At 36.8% G+C, this 25,712-nt stretch overlaps 1 protein-coding gene across 50 annotated transcripts in view; it reads left to right on the top strand.

Moving 5' to 3' along the window:
- MLLT10 (MLLT10 histone lysine methyltransferase DOT1L cofactor) overlaps positions 1-25,712 on the top strand; it is a 217,751-nt gene that overhangs the window by 182,206 nt on the left and 9,833 nt on the right. For 30 of the 50 annotated variants that reach the window (XR_016218946.1, XM_089311539.1, XM_070055507.2 and 27 more), the window contains 8 exons: positions 3,413-3,591; positions 16,174-16,291; positions 17,576-17,648; positions 20,574-20,728; positions 22,333-22,521; positions 22,923-23,011; positions 23,155-23,516; positions 24,496-24,592. Coding sequence is in view for 47 of the 50 variants with exons in the window: in XM_089311539.1 (XP_089167665.1) it covers positions 3,413-3,591; positions 16,174-16,291; positions 17,576-17,648; positions 20,574-20,728; positions 22,333-22,521; positions 22,923-23,011; positions 23,155-23,516; positions 24,496-24,592 (1,262 nt within the window). In the remaining 3 variants the exon portion in view is untranslated. Of the gene's footprint in view, positions 1-712; positions 836-3,412; positions 3,592-16,173; positions 16,292-17,575; positions 17,649-20,573; positions 20,729-22,332; positions 22,522-22,922; positions 23,012-23,154; positions 23,517-24,495; positions 24,593-25,712 lie in introns of all 50 variants that reach the window. The other 20 variants (XR_016218945.1, XM_089311514.1, XM_089311515.1 and 17 more) reach the window with 3 other exon arrangements.

Raw genomic sequence — 25,712 nt, forward strand, 5'->3', positions numbered from 1 at the left:
CCCTGATGATCATCTAGAACCTCATACTCATATTAGGAAGTGGTTTCAGTTATAAAATAAGACAGCTATAGCTTTGCATCCCAAATTTCTTTAAACTTCTGCTTGTTCATGCATTCAAATAGGAGCAATATTAACCTCACTGAGCTAATTTGGTAGCACACCTGTACACAGCAACAAATAGCTGACTGCTCTTAGATGCTACTGCTGATTTATTGAAGGGTATCACCACTCTCATTTACTGGTGATAAAGAGTACTTTTTTACTCTTCTCCTCATTTTTATTTTTCAGATATAATTAGTCAATGAAGTGCTATGAATTTTTCCTTTATTATGTCTCATTACTACTGTTCTTTAGTTTAATCCCTTTTTGTGCTGGTCAATATGATTGCAGCAGCACCTTAATATCTTTTCAACCTACGTCTGTGATTGACGTCTTTCATAAACACCAATCTGGTCATGCCAGATTTCTTGTAATTTTTCAGTGACTCCCCCAATTTTCTCTAGGCTTTTTAAAGATTTATTTATTTGAGAGGCAGAGTTACAGACAGAGAAAGGGAGTGAGAGAGAGAGAGAATCTTCCATCTACTGTGTCACTCAAATGGCTGTAGTAGCTGGAGCTGGGCCAATCCGAAGCCAGTAACCAGGAGCTTCCTCTGGGTCTCCCAGGTGGGTACAGAGGCCCAAGATTTGGGTATCTTTTACTGCTTTCCCAGGCCATCAGCAGGGAGCCGGATGGGAAGTGGAGCAGCCGGGACTTGAACCAGCACCTATATGGGATGCTGGTGCCACAGGCGGAGGCTTAACCTACTACGCCACAGCACCGGCCGCTTCTCTAGGTTTGTAACATTTTAAATTTTAATGTTCTTCTTGATTCTGGTCCTTGCTTGCTTATCTTCTCTCTCATTTATGGATGGAAGGCCTAGACTTTGTAAGCTCTGATACTCATTATATGATGTGTTCCCAAACTAACTTTTACTTCTGTGTTTCCTTTAGAAGTTAGATTTTGGGACCGGCACTGTGGTACAGTGGGTTAAACCATGGCCTCCAATGCCTGCATCCCACAAAGACTCTGGTTCAAGTCCCAGCTGTTCCACTTCTGATCCAGCTCCCTGCTAATGCTTTCCCAAGTGGGAAAGCAGCTGAGGATGGCCCACGTCCTTGGGTCCCTGTAACCACATGGGAGACCTGGAAGAAATGGGGCTCCTAGCTTCGATCTGGCCCATCCCTAGTCATTGCTGCCATTTGGGGATTGAACTGGCTGATGGAAGATCTCTCTGTTCGTTTTCTCTCTCTCTCTCTCTCTGTCTCTGTCTCTGTCTCTGTCTCTCTCAAATAAATAAACCCTAAAAAAAGAAAGAAGTTAACTTTCCAGGCACCAACTCTTTAAGTAAGTTTCTTTGACTTTCACTCTGCCTCACTTGAAGTCTGGGTCAGATACCCCCTTTTCTGCACTTAACAGCCCCAAAGGCTATCTTGCCAATAGTATTCATCACAGATTTTTCTAATTATCTGATTTCCACTAAGCTTCTTAAAGGCAGAGACCTCACAGGGCTTAGAATAATGTCTGGAAAACAGTGAGTTCTCAGATGTGTGTATAATGACTGCACTTGCTGTATGAGAAATCATCTTTTTATCTGGAGAAATTATAGAAAAGTTCTAGAAGCCTCAGTTATAGTTGTAAGGCTTTTAAAAATGTCTCATTTCTTCTGTTTCCTTCCAGAAGATTGTAGGTACTTTTATTAATTATGATTCAACCATGTTTTTAGAATAAATCGAACTATTGATATAAATTACTAATTATTGTTGCCTTTTTGTGCTATTGTTCTCTAAACTTTTTAAAAAAATTGTATCATAGCTCACTTAGGTTCACTTTTTTTGCTTTTCGCCTGTTAAAATACCAAGTTCTCATGATCTTCCTTCTCACTCTCCCATGAGCCTGATAATTATTCTTTTTTGTAGAGATCATTCTGTGCATTGTAAGATGTGCAACAGCATCCCTCTCTTCTACCCACTGGATGCCAGTGGCACTCCCCAGTTTTGTCAAGTGAAAACACAGCTAGGCATTGTCAAAATTGCCGTCTGGGGCAAAATCACTCCTGATTGCAAACTGTTGGTTTTTAAATACTCTCATCTCTTTTCCTTTTCCCTCAAAGAGTCTCTCCTTCTCCATGTTTTTTTTTTTGTTGTTGTTGTTATTAGTGTATTGTCATGATTTCCCAATTTTTGAAACCTAAGGTAACTTTATTTTCTTCCTAGTAACTCTAAGTTTCCTCATGCTCATTTTTTCTCCTCCTCTTCCTGTTCTCTTTTCTTGAATGAAAAGTTTCTACTTCCTTATTTTTCCCTTCTGGCTTTGCCATAGTGCTACTGAAAACCTTTTCATTAAGTGTTCTTCTTTTTATGATCTATTATTTATTGAAAGGCAGAATTAAAGAGAGCAAGAGACAGATCTTCCATCCGCTGATTCGCTCCCCAGATGGCTGCATCAGCCAGAGCTGGGCCAGACTGAAGCCAGGAGCCAGGAGCTTCTTCCCATGTGGGTATGATGGCCCAAGCACTTGTGTTCCTAGGCTCAATAGCAGTGAGCTGATTGAAAGTAGAGCAGCTAGGATTAGCACTGAACACCCATATGGGATGCAGGCACTGTAGGCAGAGGTTTAATGGACTGTGACACAGCTCTAGCCTCAGAGTGTTCCATTTTCTGTGTTCTTGGAAGTGCATGATACCACCATCTAGTCGTCCAAATCATTGTCGTGATTTAGTTCTCCCTCTTCCCTTCAGCTTCACCCCTTCTGATATGCACAATACAGTCAGTTTCAAAATCTGGTTTATTCTCTTTCCTAAATCTCTCTAGAATCCAACTGCATGTATTCCTACAGCTGGGTCCCACCAATTTCTTGAGCCTCTTTCTTACCTCTGAATTTGAAGTCTAGTCCTATTCCATTTTTATTTCCTTTTCTGTATTGTGGTCTGTGTAGAATAAGATCTCTTTGCATTTTAGACATCCTTAATCATGTGTTTGAATTTGCATATTCAAACACTTACAGATGATTTTTATGCAGCTCTAATTGCTTCATTCTCCTATTTAGGAAACCTTTCATTACTCTTAGGAACTCCTAAAACCGTTGATATATTTTTTTTTTACAAAGCCCTTCCTGATGTGGTCCCTACTAACAAAAGCATTTTTGCCAAATAAAAAATGATTTAGGTTCTTTCAGACAGTGTTTTATGAAAAGTTAGTGTTTATTCATTCAGTTACTCTGGTACTTTTTTTTTCCCCCTGCAAAGCAATATAATTTATAATTGTAGGAAGGATCAGTAAGAAGTGTTATGTATTCTGTTATTGCTTAATATTGTGTATTTGACAAATTTAATTGTCAAGTTATATTTAAATAAAATTTCTTTTCTTGCAGGTATTTACAACAGCAATGATGTAGCAGTATCGTTTCCAAATGCAGTGTCTGGCTCAGGATCTAGTACTCCTGTTTCCAGTTCTCATGTACCTCAGCAGTCTGCTGGGCATCTGCAGCAAGTGGGAGCTCTGTCTCCCTCAGCTGCCTCGTCTGCAACCCCTGCTGTTGCCACAACTCAGGTAAATTACTGTGATGCTACAAAGTGACATCTAGATGAGTTGATAATATTTAAGAACCATTGTGATTAGACTAAAGACACATAAAAAGGGACTTTGTAGGAATTTTTTAAATACTTCAATGTATATTAACTTGTTAGTAGAAATAATAGTCATTTTGTATTATAATCATAAGAAAGGACAATTGGGACTGTGTGTACCAGCTGATTGTTTGCAATACTTGGGTTGCTAATTTTATCCTTATGAGGTAAAATTGTGCTTTCAGGGGAGCTGTTATTCTTTTATTGAAAAAGAAGTTGGACTTAAAGTATGAATCAATTTTGGATGTTTGTGGTTTATTAAAATGCCTTTTGTAACTTTTAGTATCATACAGTATTCATAAAATATTGTCAGTAGTGGTGAAAATGTTATTTCTCTCATTTGTTCACCCCTTTTGTCTCAACTTCAGATCAAAATAGTATGTAGGATTTTTTTTTTTCCAAAGATTTTACTTCTTGGGGCTGTTGCTGTGGCATAGCGTGTAAAGCCTGCTGCCTGTGGTGCTGACATCCCATATGGGCACCGGTTCATGTTGCAGCTGCTCCACTCTGATCTAGCTCTCTGCTGTGGCCTGGGGAAACAACAGAAAGTGGCCCAAGTGTTTGGGCCCCTGCATCCGTGTAGGAGACCCCAAAGAGGCTCCTGGTTCCTGGCTTCGGATAGGTGCAGCTCCACCCATTGCAGCCATTTGGGGAGTGAACCAGTGGATGGAAGACCTCTCTCTCTCTCTCTCTCTGCCTCTGTCTCTCTGTAACTTTGCCTTTCAAATAAATAAATAAATCTTTTTTTTTTTTTTAAAAGATTTACTTGTTTATTTGAAAGGGAGGAGAGAGAGAGAGAGAGAAATGGAGAGAGAGAGAGAAAGACAGAGAGAGGAAGAGATCTTCCATCCGCTAGTTCACTCTCTGTATGGCAACAACAGTCAGGTCTGGGTCAGGCTTAAGCCAGGACCCAGGACTCCATCCTGGTCTCCTACATGGGTGGCAGGGATTCAAGTACTTGGGCCACCTTCTGTTACTTTTCCAGTTGCATTAAGGAAGCTGGATCAGAAGTGGGGTAATTGGAACTCAAACCAGCACTCACAAGTGGGATGGTTATCAAAAGCAGTGGCTTAACTGCCGCAGCACAGTTTTGGTCTCAACAAAAGTAATTTTATTAACAAGAATCAAGTATGAAAAATCATAATTTTAAATTTTCCAAGCAGGACAGTAATGGGCAATGCTGCATACACATATACTCACTTCATTCCACCCACTTCCCTAAAGGCAATAATTTAAGTTTCCTAAAGTATGTAGTTTTCAAATTATTTGAAATTCTTTGTAATTTTACTTTCATTTCTCCTAAGCTCTACAAAATAAGTCTTTTAATGTTTCCAGGAAATTGTGACAAGTGTCCAATTATAAACAACTGATTAAGTAGTTCTGTTAGTTGTTGTAAACTCGAGTTTTATGTATATGTGTGAAATTTCTACTGTACAGACCTTTAGAATACACCCATGCATACAGTTTTTCAGTATTTTCTGTAAGCTGTGTACATCAAAGCACAGCATTAGATTATTTCTAATGCATGTGTATGAATGGTGCGGTATAAGCAATCACCATTCTAATTAAGACAGGTATTCGAATAAATAACAGACACTTCACCACAGAAAATCAATGGCATGATTAGTAGTATCATCTTTGGAGGTGAAAGTTAACTATTTAGTGAACCTCTCAACCTGACTAAGGAGAGTTTTATTACTTTTCTAGAAGAGTTTTTCTTTGGCTCCTTTTGCTAGAAAAGTAAAGTAGCCATAATAACAGAGGCTCAGGGTGGTTAGAGTGACAGGATATATGAAAGAATGGCCATTAGAAGTAGTTTTATCTCTTTTAATTAAGTATAGTTGTTGATAACTTTATAACCTTGGAAAAAATTTCACATGAGCATGTTTCAATATGCGTTTTTCTTTTCTGTCTTTAGAAAAAATCTGTTTTAATTATTCTGCTTAATTCCAGGCTGATTTAAGCCAAAATCTCATTTCTTCTTATTCATTATGTTTGTGGGTTGCATTAAGGAGGTGGATGGGGGAAGTGGTGTTGAAGAAAAATTTATAGCTAGAGGGAGAATTCCACTTAACATGTGACTCAACTGAAGAACAAAGAAATCATAGTTGCAAGTAATCCAGGATTCAGACCAATTAAAACCTTCACTGTTTATCCCTTTCCATGTTTCAGTAAGATGGGTCTCTTACAAATATGATCATCCAGTTAGATTCAAATGCTGCATGCTGAGACAACTGCATCTACATTTCTGTCTAGCAGTAAATGCTTTCTGCCTTCAAGCTGAAGCTTATTTAGCCTGGCTTATCTGGTGCTGCTGTAGCAACCATCAGTCTCCAGGCAACTGAGGCACATTGACCTCTCAGTTGAACTGAGTGCGGAACTACTTCAATTTAGCTGCCTGAGACAATAGTAATGGTACTGAATGTGAAAAATGTGAAATTTTCTAGGCAGTGTACAAGGGAAAAGATAAAAAATATTTAGATGGAATTGATAGGATTTGTAAAATTGGGATGTACTTGGCAATTGAATCTTTGTTTCAAAATGACAAAGTTTATTTAAATAGGCCCTGTTTGTCTTGAAACCATAGGATTCACTGTGTTTGAACAGTCACATCCTATCATTTTATTTAGAGAGGCTTTATAAAAGCTGATTTAGAATGAAAAGAGCTATAAAATAAGATAAATGGTAACTAAAAATTATCTGTGTTAATTCTAGAATTATTGTCCTAATTATTAAGAAAACATCACAGTAGTTAGCAAATACCTTAAAAATATTAATAGAGAACATAAATATTAAACTTGAATAATGTCACATACTCCCCCCAAAATAAACTTAAAGAAAGTAGTAATTTATAATGATTATATTGATGTTAGCAGGATAAAAAATTTCATTCCTGTTCTTTGTGCTCTTGGTTTTAAATAAGGTAGACTTCTTTTGTGGCTTATTTGCTATGTTAAGGGTTGTTTCCTGGAAAGTAAGAACAAGAACAAGAAGGGCTGAAAGAAATTACAAACTGAGAACAGTTTGATCTTTGTGCTTTTAATGGAGGGGAAAGGTAACATAAAGTGAAGTCTGATGCTTAGCAGCCAAATTTAAAATAGAAAACTTAAACCTGATAACCTTGTTTCATATTCTTAAATATTAAATCCTTTCATTTATATGTGACAAGTCTGTATAAAATTCTGTTGAATAATGGAATTATTTTTTGGTTAGTATCATGGACATGTCCCACGAACTTTTAGAAGTCTCCTTAACTGTAAATGTTTTTAGTGTAATTGTTCTTTCACCAATAATTACTTTATAGAAACCTCACTTTACTATATACTAGTATTTCAGTAATATAATCATAGTTTGTTAGTAGTGTTGATAGCTAGAACTCCTGTCTGTGTGATTGTTGTTGGATTGTAAGATCATTAATAGGGATATAAATCAGTTTCTCTAGAAATGTCATAATTTTTTATTTTTGCCTTTCAAATCTCACTATTCCTCCAGTTCTGTACTCATTCTGTTCTGTCTTTGGGAATATACAAATGTTTTTGTTTTAAGGATGATTTCTTTCATACAATAATCTAAGATTGAATGTAATGAAAAAGAATTGTGTTCTATAATTTTTCATTTCAGTTAGTTTTGGATTCAGTTTTCATGTCAGTAATTGTGGTTTCTTCTTTCTACCCCAAGTTACTATTTTAAGAAATGATATTGGTTTAAAATTAATTTACATAAACTTACAAGATTGATATATACAGTATTTAGTAAATGCAGAATTCAGCATGTTAAGATATAGTTTAGTGACTGGGATCTTACAGGTTTCTGTTATACTTTAATTCTGTCACCTTTGAAAATTGTGTGTGCTTGTGCGTATGTGTGGCAGTGAGTCTTTGATTTCTTCTCAGGTGATGACTAATAATGACCATTTTCATACTATTTGAGAAAATGATTCAGTTTTCCAGACAGATCCAACCAAGTTTGGGGGATATTTGTATTTATATTTGATTAGTCAGATGAAACTTTCATCTGTTTTAACTAGTTTCATAATGGATTATATTTGTAACAAAATTATTTTTCTGGGCAAAATACTCTTAATTTTTTATAAGAATTTGTAATACTGCTATAAGATGATGAAAAGATTAAGTATTGGTGCAAAGTAACATATCTGGTAAGTGTTAGAACAGAGTTTGGAATCAATTTCTTTTTTTTTTTTTTTTGACAGGCAGAGTGGACAGTGAGAGAGAGAGAGACAGAGAGAAAGATCTTCCTTTGCTGTTGGTTCACCCTCCAATGGCCGGCGCGGCCGGCGCGCTGCAGCCGGCGCACCGCGCTGATCCAGTGGCAGGAGCCAGGTACTTATCCTGGTCTCCCATGGGGTGCAGGGCCCAAGCACTTGGGCCATCCTCCTCTGCACTCCCTGGCCACAGCAGAGAGCTGGCCTGGAAGAGGGGCAACCGGGACAGAATCTAGCGCCCTGACCGGGACTAGAACCCGGTGTGCCGGCGCCGCAAGGCGGAGGATTAACCTAGTGACCTGCGGCGCCGGCCTGGAATCAATTTCTTAATCTGCCCTCTAATCACTAATTAATTACTCTAAAAATGATCTTCCCACTGTGTGCCTCTCCTGGTAAGAGGCATTACTTTGAAAACCACTGTTAGAGTTCTGTGTCTATTTTGATGACGCAATACACAATAGACATTTTGTGTCATAGAGTTCCTGAATTACAGAAGCTTTGCTACTCACTACTGTTACCTTGAATTGTTTTTTTTTTTTGTTAGCCTCATATCTAAAGTTCGAATGCCTTTAAGTACCTGTCCTACCTTCATTACAGTTATGTGATAAATACATAAAATTAATGAATTAATTTCAACTCTTACAGAAACAGCTTGATTACCAGCGAGGGAATAAATTGTATAGAAACATTTTCTTTCTCAAAAATATTACTATTTTCTGTTAAAACTCATAATAATATGCTAATATAAATATATTAATTTTAGCCAGCTAATTTTAGGTTCACCTGTGGATTAAGTTTCTTCTCTAGATCTAAAATTATCTCCATAGTTGTCTTTGGGGAACTTAATTCCCACCCTCTTTCCCCCAACAAAAGATATATTGATTAGATATTAACCAATTAAACAACCTACTTAGAATTGGTTGGTTGTTCTATATAGTCCTGTTGTCCAATCATGAATGTTCAGTAGCTGTTTAACTACACTTTAATCCCTCCTTACTTTATGAAAACTCAGTTGTGGGGCATTTCAGCATTAGCCTAAACAATGGTTTTGAATATGTTAAGCTCTTAACAATTAGGGAGCAGTTTGGGGCATTGAGTAATGTGGAATGATGCAATTGAACCTGACAGCTTCAACAGTCAGGCTACTCATGGGACCTGAATGTTGTTCACACTTGGTTTCATCTCTTATCACAAGATGAGTATTAAAGCCTTACTCTGGTGGTAGCTGACACAGAAATGGCGTCTGTTACCAGAATATGTTTCATAGTGTAAAGTTTGAGTGGAGCAGGAGACTATATGAAACTTTCCTTTATTCTCCTGTCCCTGTCTAATGTTCATTTATACTTTTCCTGGAAAATTCTGGTCAAACATACCATGTTTGCAAGTCCAAAAAAATACATAATTATGTTTAATACCATTTCATTCATTATATTATATTTATATTCAAATATTATTTCATAATGAAGCATTTGTACACTGTTTTCTTTCTTTTTTTTTTTTTTAAGATTTTATTTATTTGAAAGAGTTACAGAGAGAGATAGAGACAGACAAAGAGAGAGAGAGAGAGAGAGAGAGATCCTCCATCCACTGGTTCACTCCCCAAATGGCTGCAATGGTCGGAGTTGCACTGATCCGAAGCCAGGAGCTTCTGGGTCTCCCATGTGGGTGCAGGGGCCCAAGGACTTGGGCCATCCTCCACTGCTTTCCCAGGCCATAGCAGAGAGCTGGATCAACAGTGGAGCAGCCAGGACTAGAACTGGTACCCATATGGGATGCTGGGTGCTTCAGGCCAGGGCTTTAACCCGCTGCACCACAGCGCCAGCCCCACAATCTATTTTCTTAAGATATTAGATATTAGATGTTTCTTAAGGAAATAGATTTTAATCTCTGAAATATATCCACAGTTAATATCAGAGTATAATTGGTAAAATTCTCCAATGAATATAATAAAGAAATAGGGGCCAGTGTCATGGCATAGTGGGTAAAGCTGCCACTTGTGATGCCAGCATCCCATATAGGCACTGATTTTTGTCTTGGATGCTTAACTTATTTTACTTTATTAATTTTTTAACTTTTTTAAAAAGATTTATTTATTTATTTATTTGAAAGGAAGAGTTAGAGAGAGGCAGAAGCAGAGAGAGAAGTCTTCTGTCCGCTCTTTTCACTCCCCAAATGGCTGCAATGGCCAGAGCTGCTCCAGTCTGAAGCCAAGAGCCAGGAGTTTCCTCCAGGTCTCCCATGTGGGAGCAGGGGCCCAATGACTTGGGCTGTCTTCTACTGCTTTCCTAGGCTATCGCACAGAGCTGGGTGGGAAGTGGAGCAGCCTTGCTCTTGAACTGGCCCCCATTTGGGATGCTGGCACTGCAGGTGGTGGCTTTACCCACTATGCCAGAAAGCTAGCTCCTGTTGTGTTTTTTAAAGGTAAATTTAATTTTTCATTTGACTTGTCTGCCCAAATGGTGGCAGGATTTTTTTTCCCCAATTTATTCGAAAGGCACAGTTAAAAGAAAGAGGAGGAGAGAACAGAGAAAGAAAGAGAGATATCTTCCATCAGTTGATTTCCTCCCCATTTAAATAGCCACAAAGGCTGGGGCTGAGTCCACCTGAAGCCAGGAACCTGGAGTTTCTTCTGGGGAGTACATGGAGTTGTTTTGGGTTTCCCAAGTGGTTGCAGGGGCCCAGTCATGAAGGCCCATTAGGAAGGAGCCAAATCGGAAGTGGAGCAGCTGGGTCTTGAACCCAGGCAGAGGCTTAACCTGCTATGCCACATCACTGGTCCCTGCTCCACTTCTTATCCAACTCCCTTCTAATGGGCTGAGGAAAACAGTGGAAGATAGCTCAAATATTTGGGCTCCTGCCATCCTAGTGGGAAGCACGGATGAAGCTCCTGGCTCCTGGCTTCTGGCTTCTGCCTGGCCCACTCGTGGCTGTTGCAGCCATCTGAGGAGTAAACCATCTGATGCCTCCCCTCCTCTCTTTGTCACTCAGACTTTCAAGTAAATAATTACATCTTTAAAAAAGAGAAGTGTTTAAATGTTAGTATTGGAGAGCCTAAAGAAGAAGCTGCTGTATTTTAGGCTTGTTTAATCATCTGACTTTAATGTTTATTGATAGGTTAATTATGCATTTTAAAAAATGCTTGCTACAGCTTGCCCTGTATGATTTAAGTATGAAGTTTAAAATTTACCTCTAGATGATTTACTCCTATAATACTTTGCAAATGTGAAATTTTCATAGGTATAATTCTTTCAAGCCTAATTCCTCTTGTTTTTCTTTATATTTTTGTCAACATTAGGGAGAGGGAAAATCTACCCAAAACATACCCACTTTTAAGTCTTATATTCAGATAATTAAATAGTCTTAGCTTGACTGCTTTCTATACATAACTAACTCCTTTGGAAGGAGCCAGATGCCTAGGAATTTGGTATAGTTGCTGCTTTACAACTAGAGCTCTTTTAAAATATCTCTGTGGTCCTAGGTAGAAGTTTAAAATATAAGAGGTGAACATTAGTAGGTGAAGTTTCAGGCTTGTTCATATTTCTATGTGGTATGTCAGACTACTTAAAAAATACTGTATTTATTTGTGTGAGTCTTATTAGAGGCTTGCAGTTTTTCTAGATTTCAGTACCTTATTACTCTAAATTTCTAAATAACGTATTCTTCAGTGTGGACACCTAAACATACTTTCAGATTTACTTCAGTTATCATTCAACTCATTTTTGATCTACCGTTCTTGGGTCCTTATATAAAGTAATATTACTCTTAGTGAAGTTTTTACTAGAATGTTAGATTAAATATTAAAAAACATCTTGAAGGGAAGTGGTTTCCTTTTGGTTATTATTCTTATGGAGGCTTTTTAAGAGATCATATATTGCTTGTTAAAATAGAAGTTTGGAGGCCAGTGTTGTGGCTTAGTAGGCTAAGCTTCTGCCTGTGGTGCTGGCATCCCATATGGGCACGAGTTTGAGTCCCAGCTGTTCCGCTTCAGATCCAGCTTTCTGCTGAAGATGGCTCAAGTCCTTGGGTTCCCGCACCCACGTGAGAGACCTAGAAGAAGCTCCTGGCTCCTGGCTCCTGGCTTTGGATAGGCCCAGCTTGGGGAATAAAGCTGTGGTGGAAGACTTCTCTGTGTCTCTCTCTACCTCTGCCTCTCTATAACTTTGCCTTTAAAAACAACACCAAAAAAATAAACCCAGAAGTTTATTATGGCAGTAGTTACTTACTGTCTTGAAATAATTTTAGATGTATAGAAAGATTGCAATCAGGACAAGAATTCACGTATATCATGAATATCCTTCATTCACTTTCTGCTGTCAACAACTCTATTCTTTAAAAAAATATTTTTATTTATTTGATAGAGTTACAGAGAGAGGTAGAGACAGAGAGCAATCGAGGTCTTCCATCCACTGGTTCACTCCCCAAATGGTCGCAATGGTGGGAGCTGAGCTGATCTGAAATCAGGAGCCAGGAGCTTCTTCCTGGTCTCCTACATGGATGCAGGGACCCAAGGACTTGGGCCATCCTCTGCTTCTTTGCCAGCAGCATTAGCAGGGAGCTGGACTGGAAGTGGAGCTGCTAAGAACTGGCGCCCATTGGGGTGCTGGTGCTGCGGGCCAGGGCTTTAACCCACTGTACCACAGCATCAGCCCCAACAATTCTATTCTTACACTATCAGTATAGATCCAAGAAGAATACGTATCCATAATAGCCATTTTTCTTACCTGAGCATAATGAAACTGAAATGTCATAAAATATAGGTAGTTTCCTCCAAAAAGAATTTCTAGGCTTTATATTTTATTTTCTGAAGCAGACTTACAGTACATTAGAAATTCACTTTCAATGCATTTTGTAAATCCATATCCCATGTATAGTATGTTGTAGAGAAGTGCATGTATAGTAAGGTTTCCTTTGTTCTTTGTTCCAGATTTCTTTTCTGTAAACTCTCTCAGAGCACTTTATGCTTTGTAACTGTTTTCTCCTCATTAACATGGACTTCTTTGCATCCCTCTGAATCTTAGTACTTTCACTTGTTAATGACAATGATTTTTGAGCTTTAAAAAATACTGGACTTCTTGTCTATACTTTTTAAAGTAATCTTTCTTTTCTCATTTTCTCAGTTCTCTCACTTATCCATCTTTTCTGCTATTAAGTTGTGAGAACTTTAAAAATGTGGACTGGTCCCGTCCCCCCCCCCCCCCCCCCCGGTCTGGAGGCATCAACAGAAAGGATCATCAAGGGTACCCAGCATTAACCAATTCCAAATATTATTTCATGCCATGGCGAGTCATGATAGATATTTATGGAGTCATTGGTAACCTTGTTACCCACTCCATTCATGCTTTCATTAATTTACTTATTTATTTATTTGAAAGGCAGAGTCGTACAGAGAGGGAGGGAGACAGATATCATCCATTCTCTGGCTCACACCCTGAATGGGCACAGTGGAAGCCAGGAATCTGGAACAACATCTGAATCTCCCATGCATATGGCAGGTGTATCTGGCAGGCACCCAAGTACTTGGGCTATCTTCTGCTTTCTCCAGGTACATTAGCAGGAAGCTGAATTGGAAATTATGCAACTAGTACTTGAACAGGTGCCTATATGAGATGCAGGCATTGTAGGTGACAGCTTAACCCACTGTACCACAATGCTAGTCCCTTGCTACTCACTTTAAAATGATGTTCATGACTTGAGTTTTCCAGCAGGAATTAATGTAGAATGACTAGATGTTTTAGTATTCCAAAACAATTCTATTAGGAAAACTAATAACTTGTTTTGATTTCTCTTTTGAAAGTGTCTTATTGAGGGAAATGTAGTAATTTTTTAAAGTGCAAAATTAAAAAAATTTTTAAATATCAGCTTTTTTGTTGTTGTTAACCATTTCAATATCTTGGGAAATAGATCATTGAAGATAATATTCTCATTTTATTTTAATTCTGCCGTCATCTTTTAAAAGTAGAGTTTTCTGCTTTGTGATGTGCTAAAATTTTAACTTTTATTTTCAATCTGTTTATGGTCATATGCTGTATTGCTTTTTATTTTGCTTTTAGTATAGTGGCCCCAATGATAGAGAAAATAAGATAATTTGAAGACTTGATCCAGAAAATTTCTGGCCTCTGAAATTTTAAGCTAATAAATATAAATATGAAGTTCTTAGCAGAAGGGACCCTTCCTACAAAAAGTATATTTCTGAGGATTTGGGTAGTTTGAGTCTTACCTACTGACTTGTAATTGGAGCTAAAGAGACATTCTAAGTGGTGTAGTATTAGTTAAAATTGAGCTATTTTACCACAGAGATGACTGCACAAATATGGAAGGACAGAAGGCTAAGCATGTTGGCTTGCTTTGCAGGTGCTAGGGCATCTAGAGGTACCAGTTCTTTGAGGACTAGCTCCTCCCCACCTCCTCTACATACACTCTGTAGCATCCTCACTCTTACTAATTTTTTATTCTCTCATCTCTTGCTGTTAGCTGTTACTTCTTGCTGCCAAAAGCTCTCTCAAGATGGTAGTTTTTCTTCCTCCTTCTAATTAATTTTCTGCCTCTATTCTATTGTATGCTTAGTTGATTATTCTCGAATTGTGTCTATAGTAGGAGTCAGTTGGCTCTGCAAAAGGAATTTTTCAGTTTGTGGTATCTGAGACTTATTTAACACATAGTCTGGTGATATCTGGTTCATCTGAGTCAGGTTTATTTTTTATTTTTCTTGTTCTAAGTTATTTTGTGAGTAGCTAAGACTAGAGAGGTAAACCTTTTACCTTTTACTGAAGGGTAATTGATTGCTAAACAGGACTTTGTAAGAAAAAGTGCATTGACTTTGTATGTAGCTTTAATTGAAAAAATGAAACACAGAAATTGACACATTGGATTTCCATAATTATAATGTGAAGTATGAAACACACTATTTGAAACATTGATAAGCAAGGAGAGGATTCTGTATCTTGCCACTATTTTTATGAATTGTAAAAGTACAGTTTTCATGGTTAATAAGTTGGCTAAAGGCCAAGATATAATGTTAGGATATGAGACTATCCAGAAACATAGTTAATTCTCTGTAATATTTGCTTGTTATAAGTACTATATCATCTTTGTCTCTTGTGTGCAGTTATACATGTCACAGTGTCCCACATCTTTTGTTCTGCTGTTATTTAGCTTCTTTATGTTAGAAGTGCTTTGGTTCTTTGTAATTGTTTCCTAGATTTTTGTTCTAAAAATAATTATGCAGTGATTTCATTTGATAAAGCTTATGCTCAATTTCATTCATGAACAAGAAGTCTACTTTAAAATTTGTGTTTCTGTTAAATCTGAAAATTATTTCAGCCCAGTGAGTAACAGTATTTTGAGTATAGGAGATTTGCTTCAAAATGCCACATTTTAAGGTTGTAATATTCTTGGAAAGTGGGAGAGAGCATGCACATCAAAGGAGGCATTTTTATTACATTGGATTATGCAATACTTTGGCCAGCCTCTTTAGCTTCATCTGTTTAAGGGTTCATTTTCGCTTGTTTGGCACAGGTCCCAGGAGAGGCCTTCAGAATTGTGGTTAGCAACATGAATGAATTACAAACTTTGGACGAGCTCTTCAGTTAGTTGAGCTGGCTTTCTGCCAAAAAGACAGTGCCTTATATGGGGTCAGGGCAGAGCTGTGATTCGTTGAGCCCTGCATTGTATAGAAAGCATACTTGTGATGCCTATTTGCTTTCTTTTAAAAACAAAACAAAACAAAACAAAACAGAAAAAGCAGCAGGCTTCCAAGTCTATCAAAATAGGAAGTAACAAAATAGTGTGCAGGTTTTACTAATGACAGAGTTAAGCAATGGCAGTATGGCTCCATGTACTTAAAATACTAGTAATAGTAGTTGGAAGTTTTTACTTCCTTAACCAGCTTGTGATATAAGAGATTATGGTATTTTGTTAGACAATCTGTTGTCTACCTGCCTTATTTATAAATGGTTTAACAAGATTAAATAAGTAGTTGTATATCCACATGGCTACTGTGCCGCTGGGCTTCACTATGAACCAGCTACTTTGAAAATTAAAAGCAAGAATAGTTTTTTGAGTGTGCCAGTGTTTCATTTTTTTCTTTAGTTTGTAGTGATGCGATTTTTCAAAAATTCACATGTTCAGTTGGCAAAACCAAGTAAGAATAAAAATCTGCTTTTTAAAAAGTTAGGGATTCTTGCTTATACTATCCTTGTTGCAGAGAATAATTACTAGATATATTAGAAGGAAAAACATTAAGATATTTTCAAATAGAGTTAACTTATAATTCTTTTTATTTAGGCAAATACTCTATCTGGATCCTCTCTTAGTCAGGCACCATCTCATATGTATGGCAATAGATTAAATACAAATCCATCAATGGCAGCTCTTATAGCTCAGACTGAAAACAGTCAAACAGGTAAGTTTTCAAGAATTATTAAACTCTAAAATTCTACTCTACCCGATGTAATTGCCTCTCCTACCCCCTTCTGAACTCATTTGAAAAATGTCTAAGGGTGTGGTTAATAGAGAATTGTGTCCTTTTTCTTAACCAAAAGAATCAGAGTTGGAAGTGAGTAGTATGCTGTGCTGTTTTACTGTCTGAAATGTAAATGTTTAAGCAGAGCCATCAGCAGCAGGAATGCAACCATGTCTCCTGTGACTTCCGTGATTGATGTGTTCAGTTCTCAGTTCTGTGCAAGGAAAGTAACATAACACTGGGCTTTTCTGTGACTAGCCTAAATCTTTATTTGCATAATTCATGAAATTGCATTACACAAACTTGGTTTAAAAAAAAATCCTGTTAGAGAATTTCTACAGTGTTTAGTAATCCTGTGCATTTTTACTAGTTGACATTTTGTAGCAGTTGCCTCTTGCATGGTTTTAATGAGCCACTGGATTTGCTTTGTTTCATTCCACCCTTAAGGATTTGTTGACATGTCCAAGTAGTCATGCCTGTTTGGGGGAAGGGAATGGGTTTAGCAGTTCCCCAAGAATGGATCAGTCATGTCTTTACCCTTTAAGGGTCAGAGGTTACTTGACTCCGAATAAGCGGACCAGAGCATTGTAAGAGACCAGATAGGGTGAATGAGGGAGATACAAGTTACTTTTCAAGCAGAGATATTTGATGTTTAATTAGGAAGATTTGGGAGGCTTAAAATTTTTTTTAAATACAGAATTCTTTATTTTCATCTTTTTTTTTTTTGTTTATTTAGAATTTCTTGGTGTGAGGATCCATGTACCAAATAATTTCTCATGTGCAGCTTTGTGTAAATACACTTTATAACTTGGTTTGGGATGTAAAGTGTTAAAAAATACAAAGCATACGGATTTGCTGTGATAAGCATACAGATTAGCTGTCCACAGCTGTGATTCATTACTTTAACCGTAGAAATTAAAAGTGGCTGAGGGGAGGGTACTGCAAATGCAAACCACGCTTCTGTGCTGTAAAATTGAAAGGAATGAAAGAGCAGAACATAATCCATGGCCTTCTACACCCACAAAAACGTGTAGGGACAACGCCTTACATGCCACAGTTCAGCAGTTCTAAACCAGCAACATGCCCCATCTTCTACCTTCATAGTAGCTGCAAAGATAGTGGTAAAGGTTTAATGTATGTTTTTGGAGAAATCAGGGCAAGAGCTTAAAACCGCTTATCTAGTAAGAGAGTCACTTTATCAGTTCTGAAATATTTACACTGCAGATCAAGATCTTGGAGACAATAGCCGCAGCCTGGTTGGCAGAGGAAGCTCACCCCGAGGAAGTCTCTCTCCACGGTAAGCACTATTTACACTGCTGAGAGTAGGCAAAGGAAAGGTTTTGCGATTTGGAAACTTTGTTATCTCATATCAGTGAGTGTACATTTTTGAGGCTGTAAAAGCATTCTGGAGATAAGAAGACAGTCAAGAAAAATGATTCTAAGTTAATTTGGGTATTAATTTAAACACATGATTAGGTTTTTAAGCTAAAAGGATATCTTTTATGTTTCCAATCAATTTGAACCCTGATTTTTATCATCTGTATATTTAGTTGCTGGTACTATTAATGCATTGATTTGGGGAATTAGTTTTGCTCATAAACAGTCTTTAAAATCTCTTAAAGCTGCAAACTCAAGACTTTGAACTTGGGGTTCCAGTTTCAGCTGTGTTGTGAGCAGTGCACTTAACATCGCATTGTGCAGTTTCTATTTCAGTAAACAAAGCTCTTCTGGTAGAACTCTAAAATTCTCCTGATTCTTAACAATGTTTGTATCAGAGTATGACAAAGGTATTACATGTTTTATAAAATTGTGTTAGATACTATTGGACCACATTTATTATAATTAATTAGGAAATATGAAATTATGAAACTGAATAGTGGTTTGTAACATTGTGTCAGTTAATAGAATATGGGAACTCTGGTGATAGCTATCATTGTACTTTATTCCATTTTTTTCAACTTACTGCACCTACTGGTTTGTTTTCTCTATTTTCTAATTTTGTAAACTCAGCATCAAGTTAGATTGGTTGACAGTAGAGCACAAGACAAAAGAATCCTTTTTAGAGTCTTCTTTTTTAGAGTCTTCAAGTACAGAAGAGATTCTGTTAAAAAGTAAACATTTTTATATGATGACAAACCATAAGTAATAGTATGACTGTATTACATTTGGTGGAATGTCAGTTAAGGAAAATCCTCTTTCTCATGATAGACATTAGACCACTAACCTCTAATTTTAGTAGTACTGCTTTTTCCCTGATAATTCCTGAGTGAATTAAGAGTAGTATTGTTTTTACTGCTTGACCTCTATAGAAAATTAAATATCCCTTTTTGGAAACCATGGATCTGAAGTATACAATTATAAAATTATCTGACTGGTCTATGGTTATAAATTGTAATTATTTCTATTATATCTGTTATGTTTCGCTTTTCAAAGAAGAAAGTTAATAGAATTTTGCTCATGTGTTTTGTGCCCCCTTTGCACTAAAAATATCACATAAGTCTTCCAGAAATTACTCAAAATCCCTAAGTTCTCTTTTGTTCAGTGTGTTTTCTTTTTTGTTTAAACAGGTATTACCATAATAATTGGTACAAGATTATTTTTAGAGTGTATTTCTAACTTTGTGTTGCTTTCAAAATAAGCCTAAAATGTAATAACCTGAATTGTAATGGCATAATGTGCTATTTCAAGAGGGATGGTCAGCTATTTGTAGTATATGATGTTTACACTGGAATAAAAAGCTCTATTTGTTTACCTTCTTATTTAAAGAAATTTTGTAGAGAAGCATATTAAGGCTGCGTAGCAGCAACACTTCTAGATTCCTGGTAGGCCTCAGATGTAGCCCTGACTGCTACCATTTTCTAGCGGTGTGTCTTTGGACAAGTCATTAAAGTCTAACCTTGTTTCCTGATTTGGAAATGGAGCCAAAAAAACCAGGTTTTTATTTCTCATTAGGTTATTGAAGATTATCATATGAGGAAATTAGGGTTATGTGGAAACATTTTGGAAACTCTCAAGCTCCTTAACTAATGTGTTATGTTAGAATGGAGGCTGGAGACCTGAAATGGCCACATTTAGTAATTTAAGATAATATAAATACTATTTGTTTTAGAAGGGTTGATTAAATGGTTACTACTAGAAATAAATACTTGAAAATAAGTAATTTTGAATTATAACAATAGATTGTTTTAAAATTGTTAGTTTATCTGATTTGATTGAACTTTCACACAGAATTGGCAAGGCAAGGTGTTTTTTTTTTTTTTTTTTTTTTTAAGATCTATTTATTTTTTATTTGAAAGGCAGGGTTAGGGAGAGAGAGAGGTATTTGGTCCACTGGTTCACTCCCCAAATGGCCTCAACAGCTGGAGCTGGGCCTATCCAAAGCCAGAAGCTTCTTCTGGGTCTCCCACATGGGTGCAGGCACCCAAGGACTTGGGCCATCCTCTGCTGCTTTCCCAGGCATATTAGCAGGGAGTTGGATCTGAACTGGAGCAACCAGGACTTACTTGAACCAATACCCATTTGGGATGCTGGTGTCACATGTTATTCTGATATGCTGTATTCTAAGTCAGAATAGTGGAAATTTTTTTCCCCTTCTAGTTATTGTGAAATATTTATAATTTTATTTTATAAAGCTGTATCAGGCCGACACCGTGGCTCACTAGGCTATTCCTCCGCCTGAGGTGCTGGCACCCAGGGTTCTAGTCCCGGTTGGGGTGCCTGATTCTGTCCCGGTTGCTCCTCTTCCAGTCCAGCTCTCTGCTGTGGCCCGGGAGGGCAGTGGAGGATGGCCCAAGTGCGTGGGCCCTGCACCCGCATGAGAGACCAGGAGGGGGTGAACCTATGGAAGGAAGACCTTTCTCTCTGTCTCTGTCTATGCCTGTCCAAAAATAAATAAATAAATAAATAAATAAATAAATAAAGCCGTATCAAGTTCAAGTTCTTTTTCAGCTTATTTCTGAGATTACTGGTGGTATGTTTATATTTTCTAGTGGTTTCTAATTACCTATTATGGTCACCATTCCTTTGATTTCATAATTTGGGGAAGAAGAATGATAATTACTCAATTTTAGGGTAGATTGTGGTTTTATAAATCCAGGAACTTGATACTTCTGGCATTAGCAGCTTGGTGTTAGAAAACTTGTACAGGAAAAAAAGGTCAGCATAAGGTAAGAAACTTTAATGAACTCTTCTTAAAAGCATTCTCCATCTTTATTTTCAACAGATCCCCTGTAAGCAGCTTACAGATTCGCTATGATCAACCAGGCAACAACAGTTTAGAAAATCTGCCTCCAGTAGCAGCGAGCATAGAACAGCTTTTGGAGAGGCAGTGGAGTGAAGGACAACAATTTTTATTAGAACAGGGTACTCCTAGTGACAGTAAGTATTTGTTTTCTTGCCTTTAAATAAAGACAGATGGATGAAGATGAACATGAACATGAGCTCAATCTTCTTTTAGCTTAATTGAAGAAAACTGTAGAATTTTTTAAAATTGTATGTAATCAAGTATAGCCACTTAATTTCTAAATTTTACAATTTGGAGGAGAAAAGTAATTACTGAATTATATATTAAATTAATATGTTTATCATATATTTACTGAATTGTATATTATATAATATACGCATATTTAATATCTTTCCAGTTTTAACTATTAGAGCCTTGGGTGATTAATGCCAAAAAGAGTTACAACAGGTGGTGGTTAGCTAGAGAATTGTTCTTAACTTTGGTTAAGGAGATATGTTTTGAGAAGAAAAATAGATGGTCTTCATTGATTTAAAATTAAACTTTGGTGCTTTATTAAAACCATTTTACTCTATTGTTTGTGAGCTAAGTGCCATAAATTGATATCTTTATTAATGATTCTCTGACAAAAATGCTAATTTTAAGGTAATTCATGCCAGGATAATCCTTTAAACATGATAGCTTGAGGACAGGTTTAGCTTAGTCTTATTTCATCTCATTTGGGCACACTAAGGACTTCTTTGTGGGATCTTGAGAAGGGATATAACTTAAATCCTTGGGAAATGACCATATGTGGCTGTACCAGTAGGGTTTTGTCTTTTGAAGGCCTTGAGGTTGGGTTAAACAAATACTTCTTAATACATAGAATTTTTAACGTGTCTGTCACCATGGCCTAAGAGCAGCACTCTGTATTGTCAGTTGGGAGATCCTAATAGAAAGAGTTGAAACAGTATTTGAGGAGATGGAATAGGACAGAAAGCCTGTTTACAGGCATGCACCTTTCTCTGGAAACAGAGAGGTGGCAGGGGTGCACACACAGCGCTCCCTGCTGGGTGGCCTGCAGACCAACATTCTGAGCCGCAACTGAAATGGAAGTCTTTTCCTGCCAAGGATCTGAGGACAGGCTTAGTGCAAACTGAGCAGTAAGCAAAAATGTGTGCTCTTTATTATGGAAAAGGATATTAGTGTGATCCTTTTCCATTTTAAATAGGAATTTAATGAACAAATCATGGCAAGCACTTCAGATTTTTAATAGAACTTTTATTTTGAGGAAAGTAAGTGGTTATCATTAATAATCTCCCTTTATGTTTTTTTCTTAAAAGATTTATTTATTTGAAAGGCAGAATTACAGAGAGGCAGAGGCAGAGGCAGAGAGGGAGCTCTTCTATCCACTGGTTCACTCCCCAGCTGGCCACGATGGCTGGAGGCGGGCCGATTCGAAGCCAGGAAGCCAGGAGCTTTCTCCGGGTCTCCCATGTGGGTGCAGGGGCCCAAGCACTTGGGCCATCTTCTACTGCTTTCCCAGGCACATTAACAGGGAGCTGGATTGGCCGTGGAACAGCTGAGACTCGAACTGGTGGTGCACATATGGGATGCTTGTGTCTCAGGTGGCAGCTTTACCTGCTAAGCCTTAATGCCAGTCCCATATATTACCATTTCTATACTTACTTCTAAGGTTGTGGACACTGGGTTCATAAAATATTTTTTGTATAGACTTTTCATCCAAATAAATGTTTGCTAGTTTTAGGAATGTTGAAGTCTTTACACCAACTTCAAGTTGAAAATCGAAGATTAGAAGAACAAATTAAAAACTTGACTGCCAAAAAGGAGCGTCTTCAGCTATTAAATGCACAGCTTTCAGTGCCTTTTCCAACAATAACTACAAATCCTAGTCCATCTCATCAAATACATGCATTTTCAGCACAGACTGGTGAGTATGAAAATATTTAATTTGTACTTAAAGAAAATATCACTTGCATAATAAGTAACTGATAACTGGTCAGCTGTTACATGAACATATAGAAAATAAATGATAGGTTATTTTCAAAGGGTGTAAAGGATCCTATTAAGTGGTCAACTTGAATTTGCTTTAACTTCTTAGTACCTAACTTAATGGTAAAATTTATTTTACTACATAATGATCTTATTAAAGATACAATATTCAATATTCTCTTTAAGCTGGTTTTGGTAAAACTCACTATTGAAGTGTTTTTAATATTTAATATGAGCTTCTAATAAGCTTTTACATAAGCCTTTAACCTTACATATATTAGAATTTAATATGGTAAATGAATGATAAATGAATTTTTTTTTTGTCTTTTACTGTTGTAGCTCCTACTACTGATTCCTTGAACAGCAGTAAGAGCCCTCATATAGGAAACAGCTTTTTACCTGATAATTCTCTTCCTGTGTTAAATCAGGTAATTTTTGTGTGGTTATTTTCACTTGTTTTACTTGAGAACAATAGTATATAATAATAGTATATCATTGCAAATCGTTGAAATTATTTTAAACTATTTTGTTATGTTGTTTACAATTTAAATTTATAATTTTTCTTGCATAGGACTTAACCTCCAGTGGACAAAGCACCAGCAGTTCTTCAGCTCTTTCGACTCCACCTCCTGCTGGGCAGAGTCCAGCTCAACCAGGCTCAGGAGTTAGTGGAGTCCAGCAAGTCAATGGTGTGACAGTGGGAGCACTAGCTAGTGGAATGCAGACTGTAACATCCAACATTCCTGCTGTGTCTGCAGTGGGTGGAATAATTGGAGCTTTGCCAGGTAACCAACTGGCAATTAATGGCATTGTAGGAGCTTTAAATGGGGTTATTCCGACCCCTGTCACAATATCCCAGAACCCTGCCCCCCTCACTCACACAACTGTACCACCTAATGCAACACATCCAATGCCAGCTACACTGACTAACAGGTAAGAAATTTACTCTAATGTTTCACTTTTTTTTTTTTTTTTTTTTTTTTTGGTACAACATAGTACCAGTGTTGGTCTTATTAGATTGGGATTTTAATATGTTACTTACAGATATACTCTAAGAAAATACAAATCACCAAAACTTTTAAAATGAGTATACACAGAGTGTATTTTCGAAAGTCAACTTGAATTCAAACAAAACTAAATCACTTTAAGTAATAAAGCATTAAATATACTCTTTGCTAAAAATCTTGGTTTTGATCTATGAAGCCAGTGTTAATTTTTCTCATTCCCTTGTATATTGTGTTCGTGTTAGCATAAACTCTGAAAAAAGATAATACTACAGTGTAGATTCATAGGAATATTGGTTTAAAATTCAACTATGTAGTTTTGTTCATTTTCTAATCAAATATTGGGTCCTATATCTTGAATTTCTAGGAAGTGAAACTTACTGGTTTCATTGTCTTGGAATTTCATTTGGATATTTGTTCAAAATAAGAGGGCTGTAGCCATGTTATCAAATATTCTTTTGGGGAATAAATTCTAAATGGATTTGCATGGGTACTATTAAGCTATTTCTTCAGGCTTTCTTTTCCTTGGTGCTTAATTTTACTGGCCATTAAAAAGATTAGGTCAAATCAGTTAGCATGTATTCTTTGTTATAATTATGTGTTACTTTGTATGGGCTGAAGTTTTCTTGAATAATTAAAAATAAACATACATGATTTTTAATAAACATACATCACTATTCTATAAAAAGCAGTGTATAGTTTGTATACAATAAAATATCTTGACAATATGGCTTGTTATTTAGCTGTTAACATGCATATAGGAGAGAGAAAGAAGAAATAATTTGTATGTAATTGTATTTAAAAAGTTATTAAAAATTTGTTAATTTATTAAACATCAAATTGGAAAGTTGTCTTTCATTTACTTGAGAGGTGTTTAGTAGAAAGTAAGAATTCTGATCATTTTTCAGTGCCTCAGGACTAGGATTACTTTCTGACCAGCAAAGACAAATACTTATTCATCAACAGCAGTTTCAGCAGTTATTAAATACTCAACAGCTTACACCAGTAAGTTCTTCCTTTTGATAATATTTGATTTTTATTAAGACCAAGTATTCTAAGCTAGAAAATATATTCACTATATAGGTATCGACTCCTTTTTTGTGAAAGAACATTACTGAATGCAATATCCAAGAAGTTTTTCTTGCCTTTGTTATATAGTCTGTGATGTCTTGTGATATCATATTCACTCATTAATTGTAAAATATCAGAACATGTTCATGGCACTGTTGTAGTAGGCTCAGGTGATATAGTGGTGAATAAGACATAAATCCATACACTTCACCGAGCTTCATTCTGATAGGGAAGATGGACAACAAATACATGTCTTTTAGCAGTATAAAATGAAAGCAGGATGAGGTGATAAAAGAATGGTGCAGTAGATGCCCTTTTAGATAGGACGGTCAAGCTTCTTTGAGGGGTTGTCTTTAGAGCACAGACTTGAATAAAACTTGAAAGAGTGTCCTTCTTGGGTTAGGAGAAAAAGGAGAGAAAGTGCATTCAAGGTAGAGAGCACAGAGGTTGGGAAGACCTGGCCGTGGTCTAGAACCCTGCATATGGCCTTCTGTGACTTTGGCAAGAAATTTGGATTTTCAATGTGATGTAAAGCCATTGTTTATTATTATCATTATTTATTACTCTTCCTGTTATGGAAAATTTCAAGTGTATCTAAAGTAGAAAGTAGAGTATACTGAAGCCCCTTGTATTGACCATTCTGTTACTTCTGTATAATAATTACCTCAGTGACACTCTTTTTTCATCCATCTCCAGTTACTGTTTTAGAAGTATTTTATCAGTTAGGTGTGGAGGGTTTTGGACAGAATATTTAAATAATGATTTGAAATTTTAAATTATTAGTTTAGCTGCTGCTTAGGTCAGAATGATCTGTGCATACTGGGGAGGAGTTAGGGACAAAAGTAGAAAGAGGCAGGTGGTATCCAATGTTAGAGTAGTCCACTCAGCAGGTGGTGGTGCTGCAAAATAATGTGTGTGGTGAGAATCTTAAGCGGATTGTGGTATATATTTGAAGATGGAACCAATAAGACTTGCTTGTTGGATATACAAGCAGCAGCAGCCAGATGCTGGAATTTGACTTCTATTGAGATTTAAGACAGGAAGGAGCTGGCTT

Source organism: Oryctolagus cuniculus, chromosome 13 (assembly GCF_051225735.1).
Source record: "Oryctolagus cuniculus isolate XC-2025 breed Fujian yellow rabbit chromosome 13, ASM5122573v1, whole genome shotgun sequence".
NCBI lineage: Eukaryota > Metazoa > Chordata > Mammalia > Lagomorpha > Leporidae > Oryctolagus > Oryctolagus cuniculus.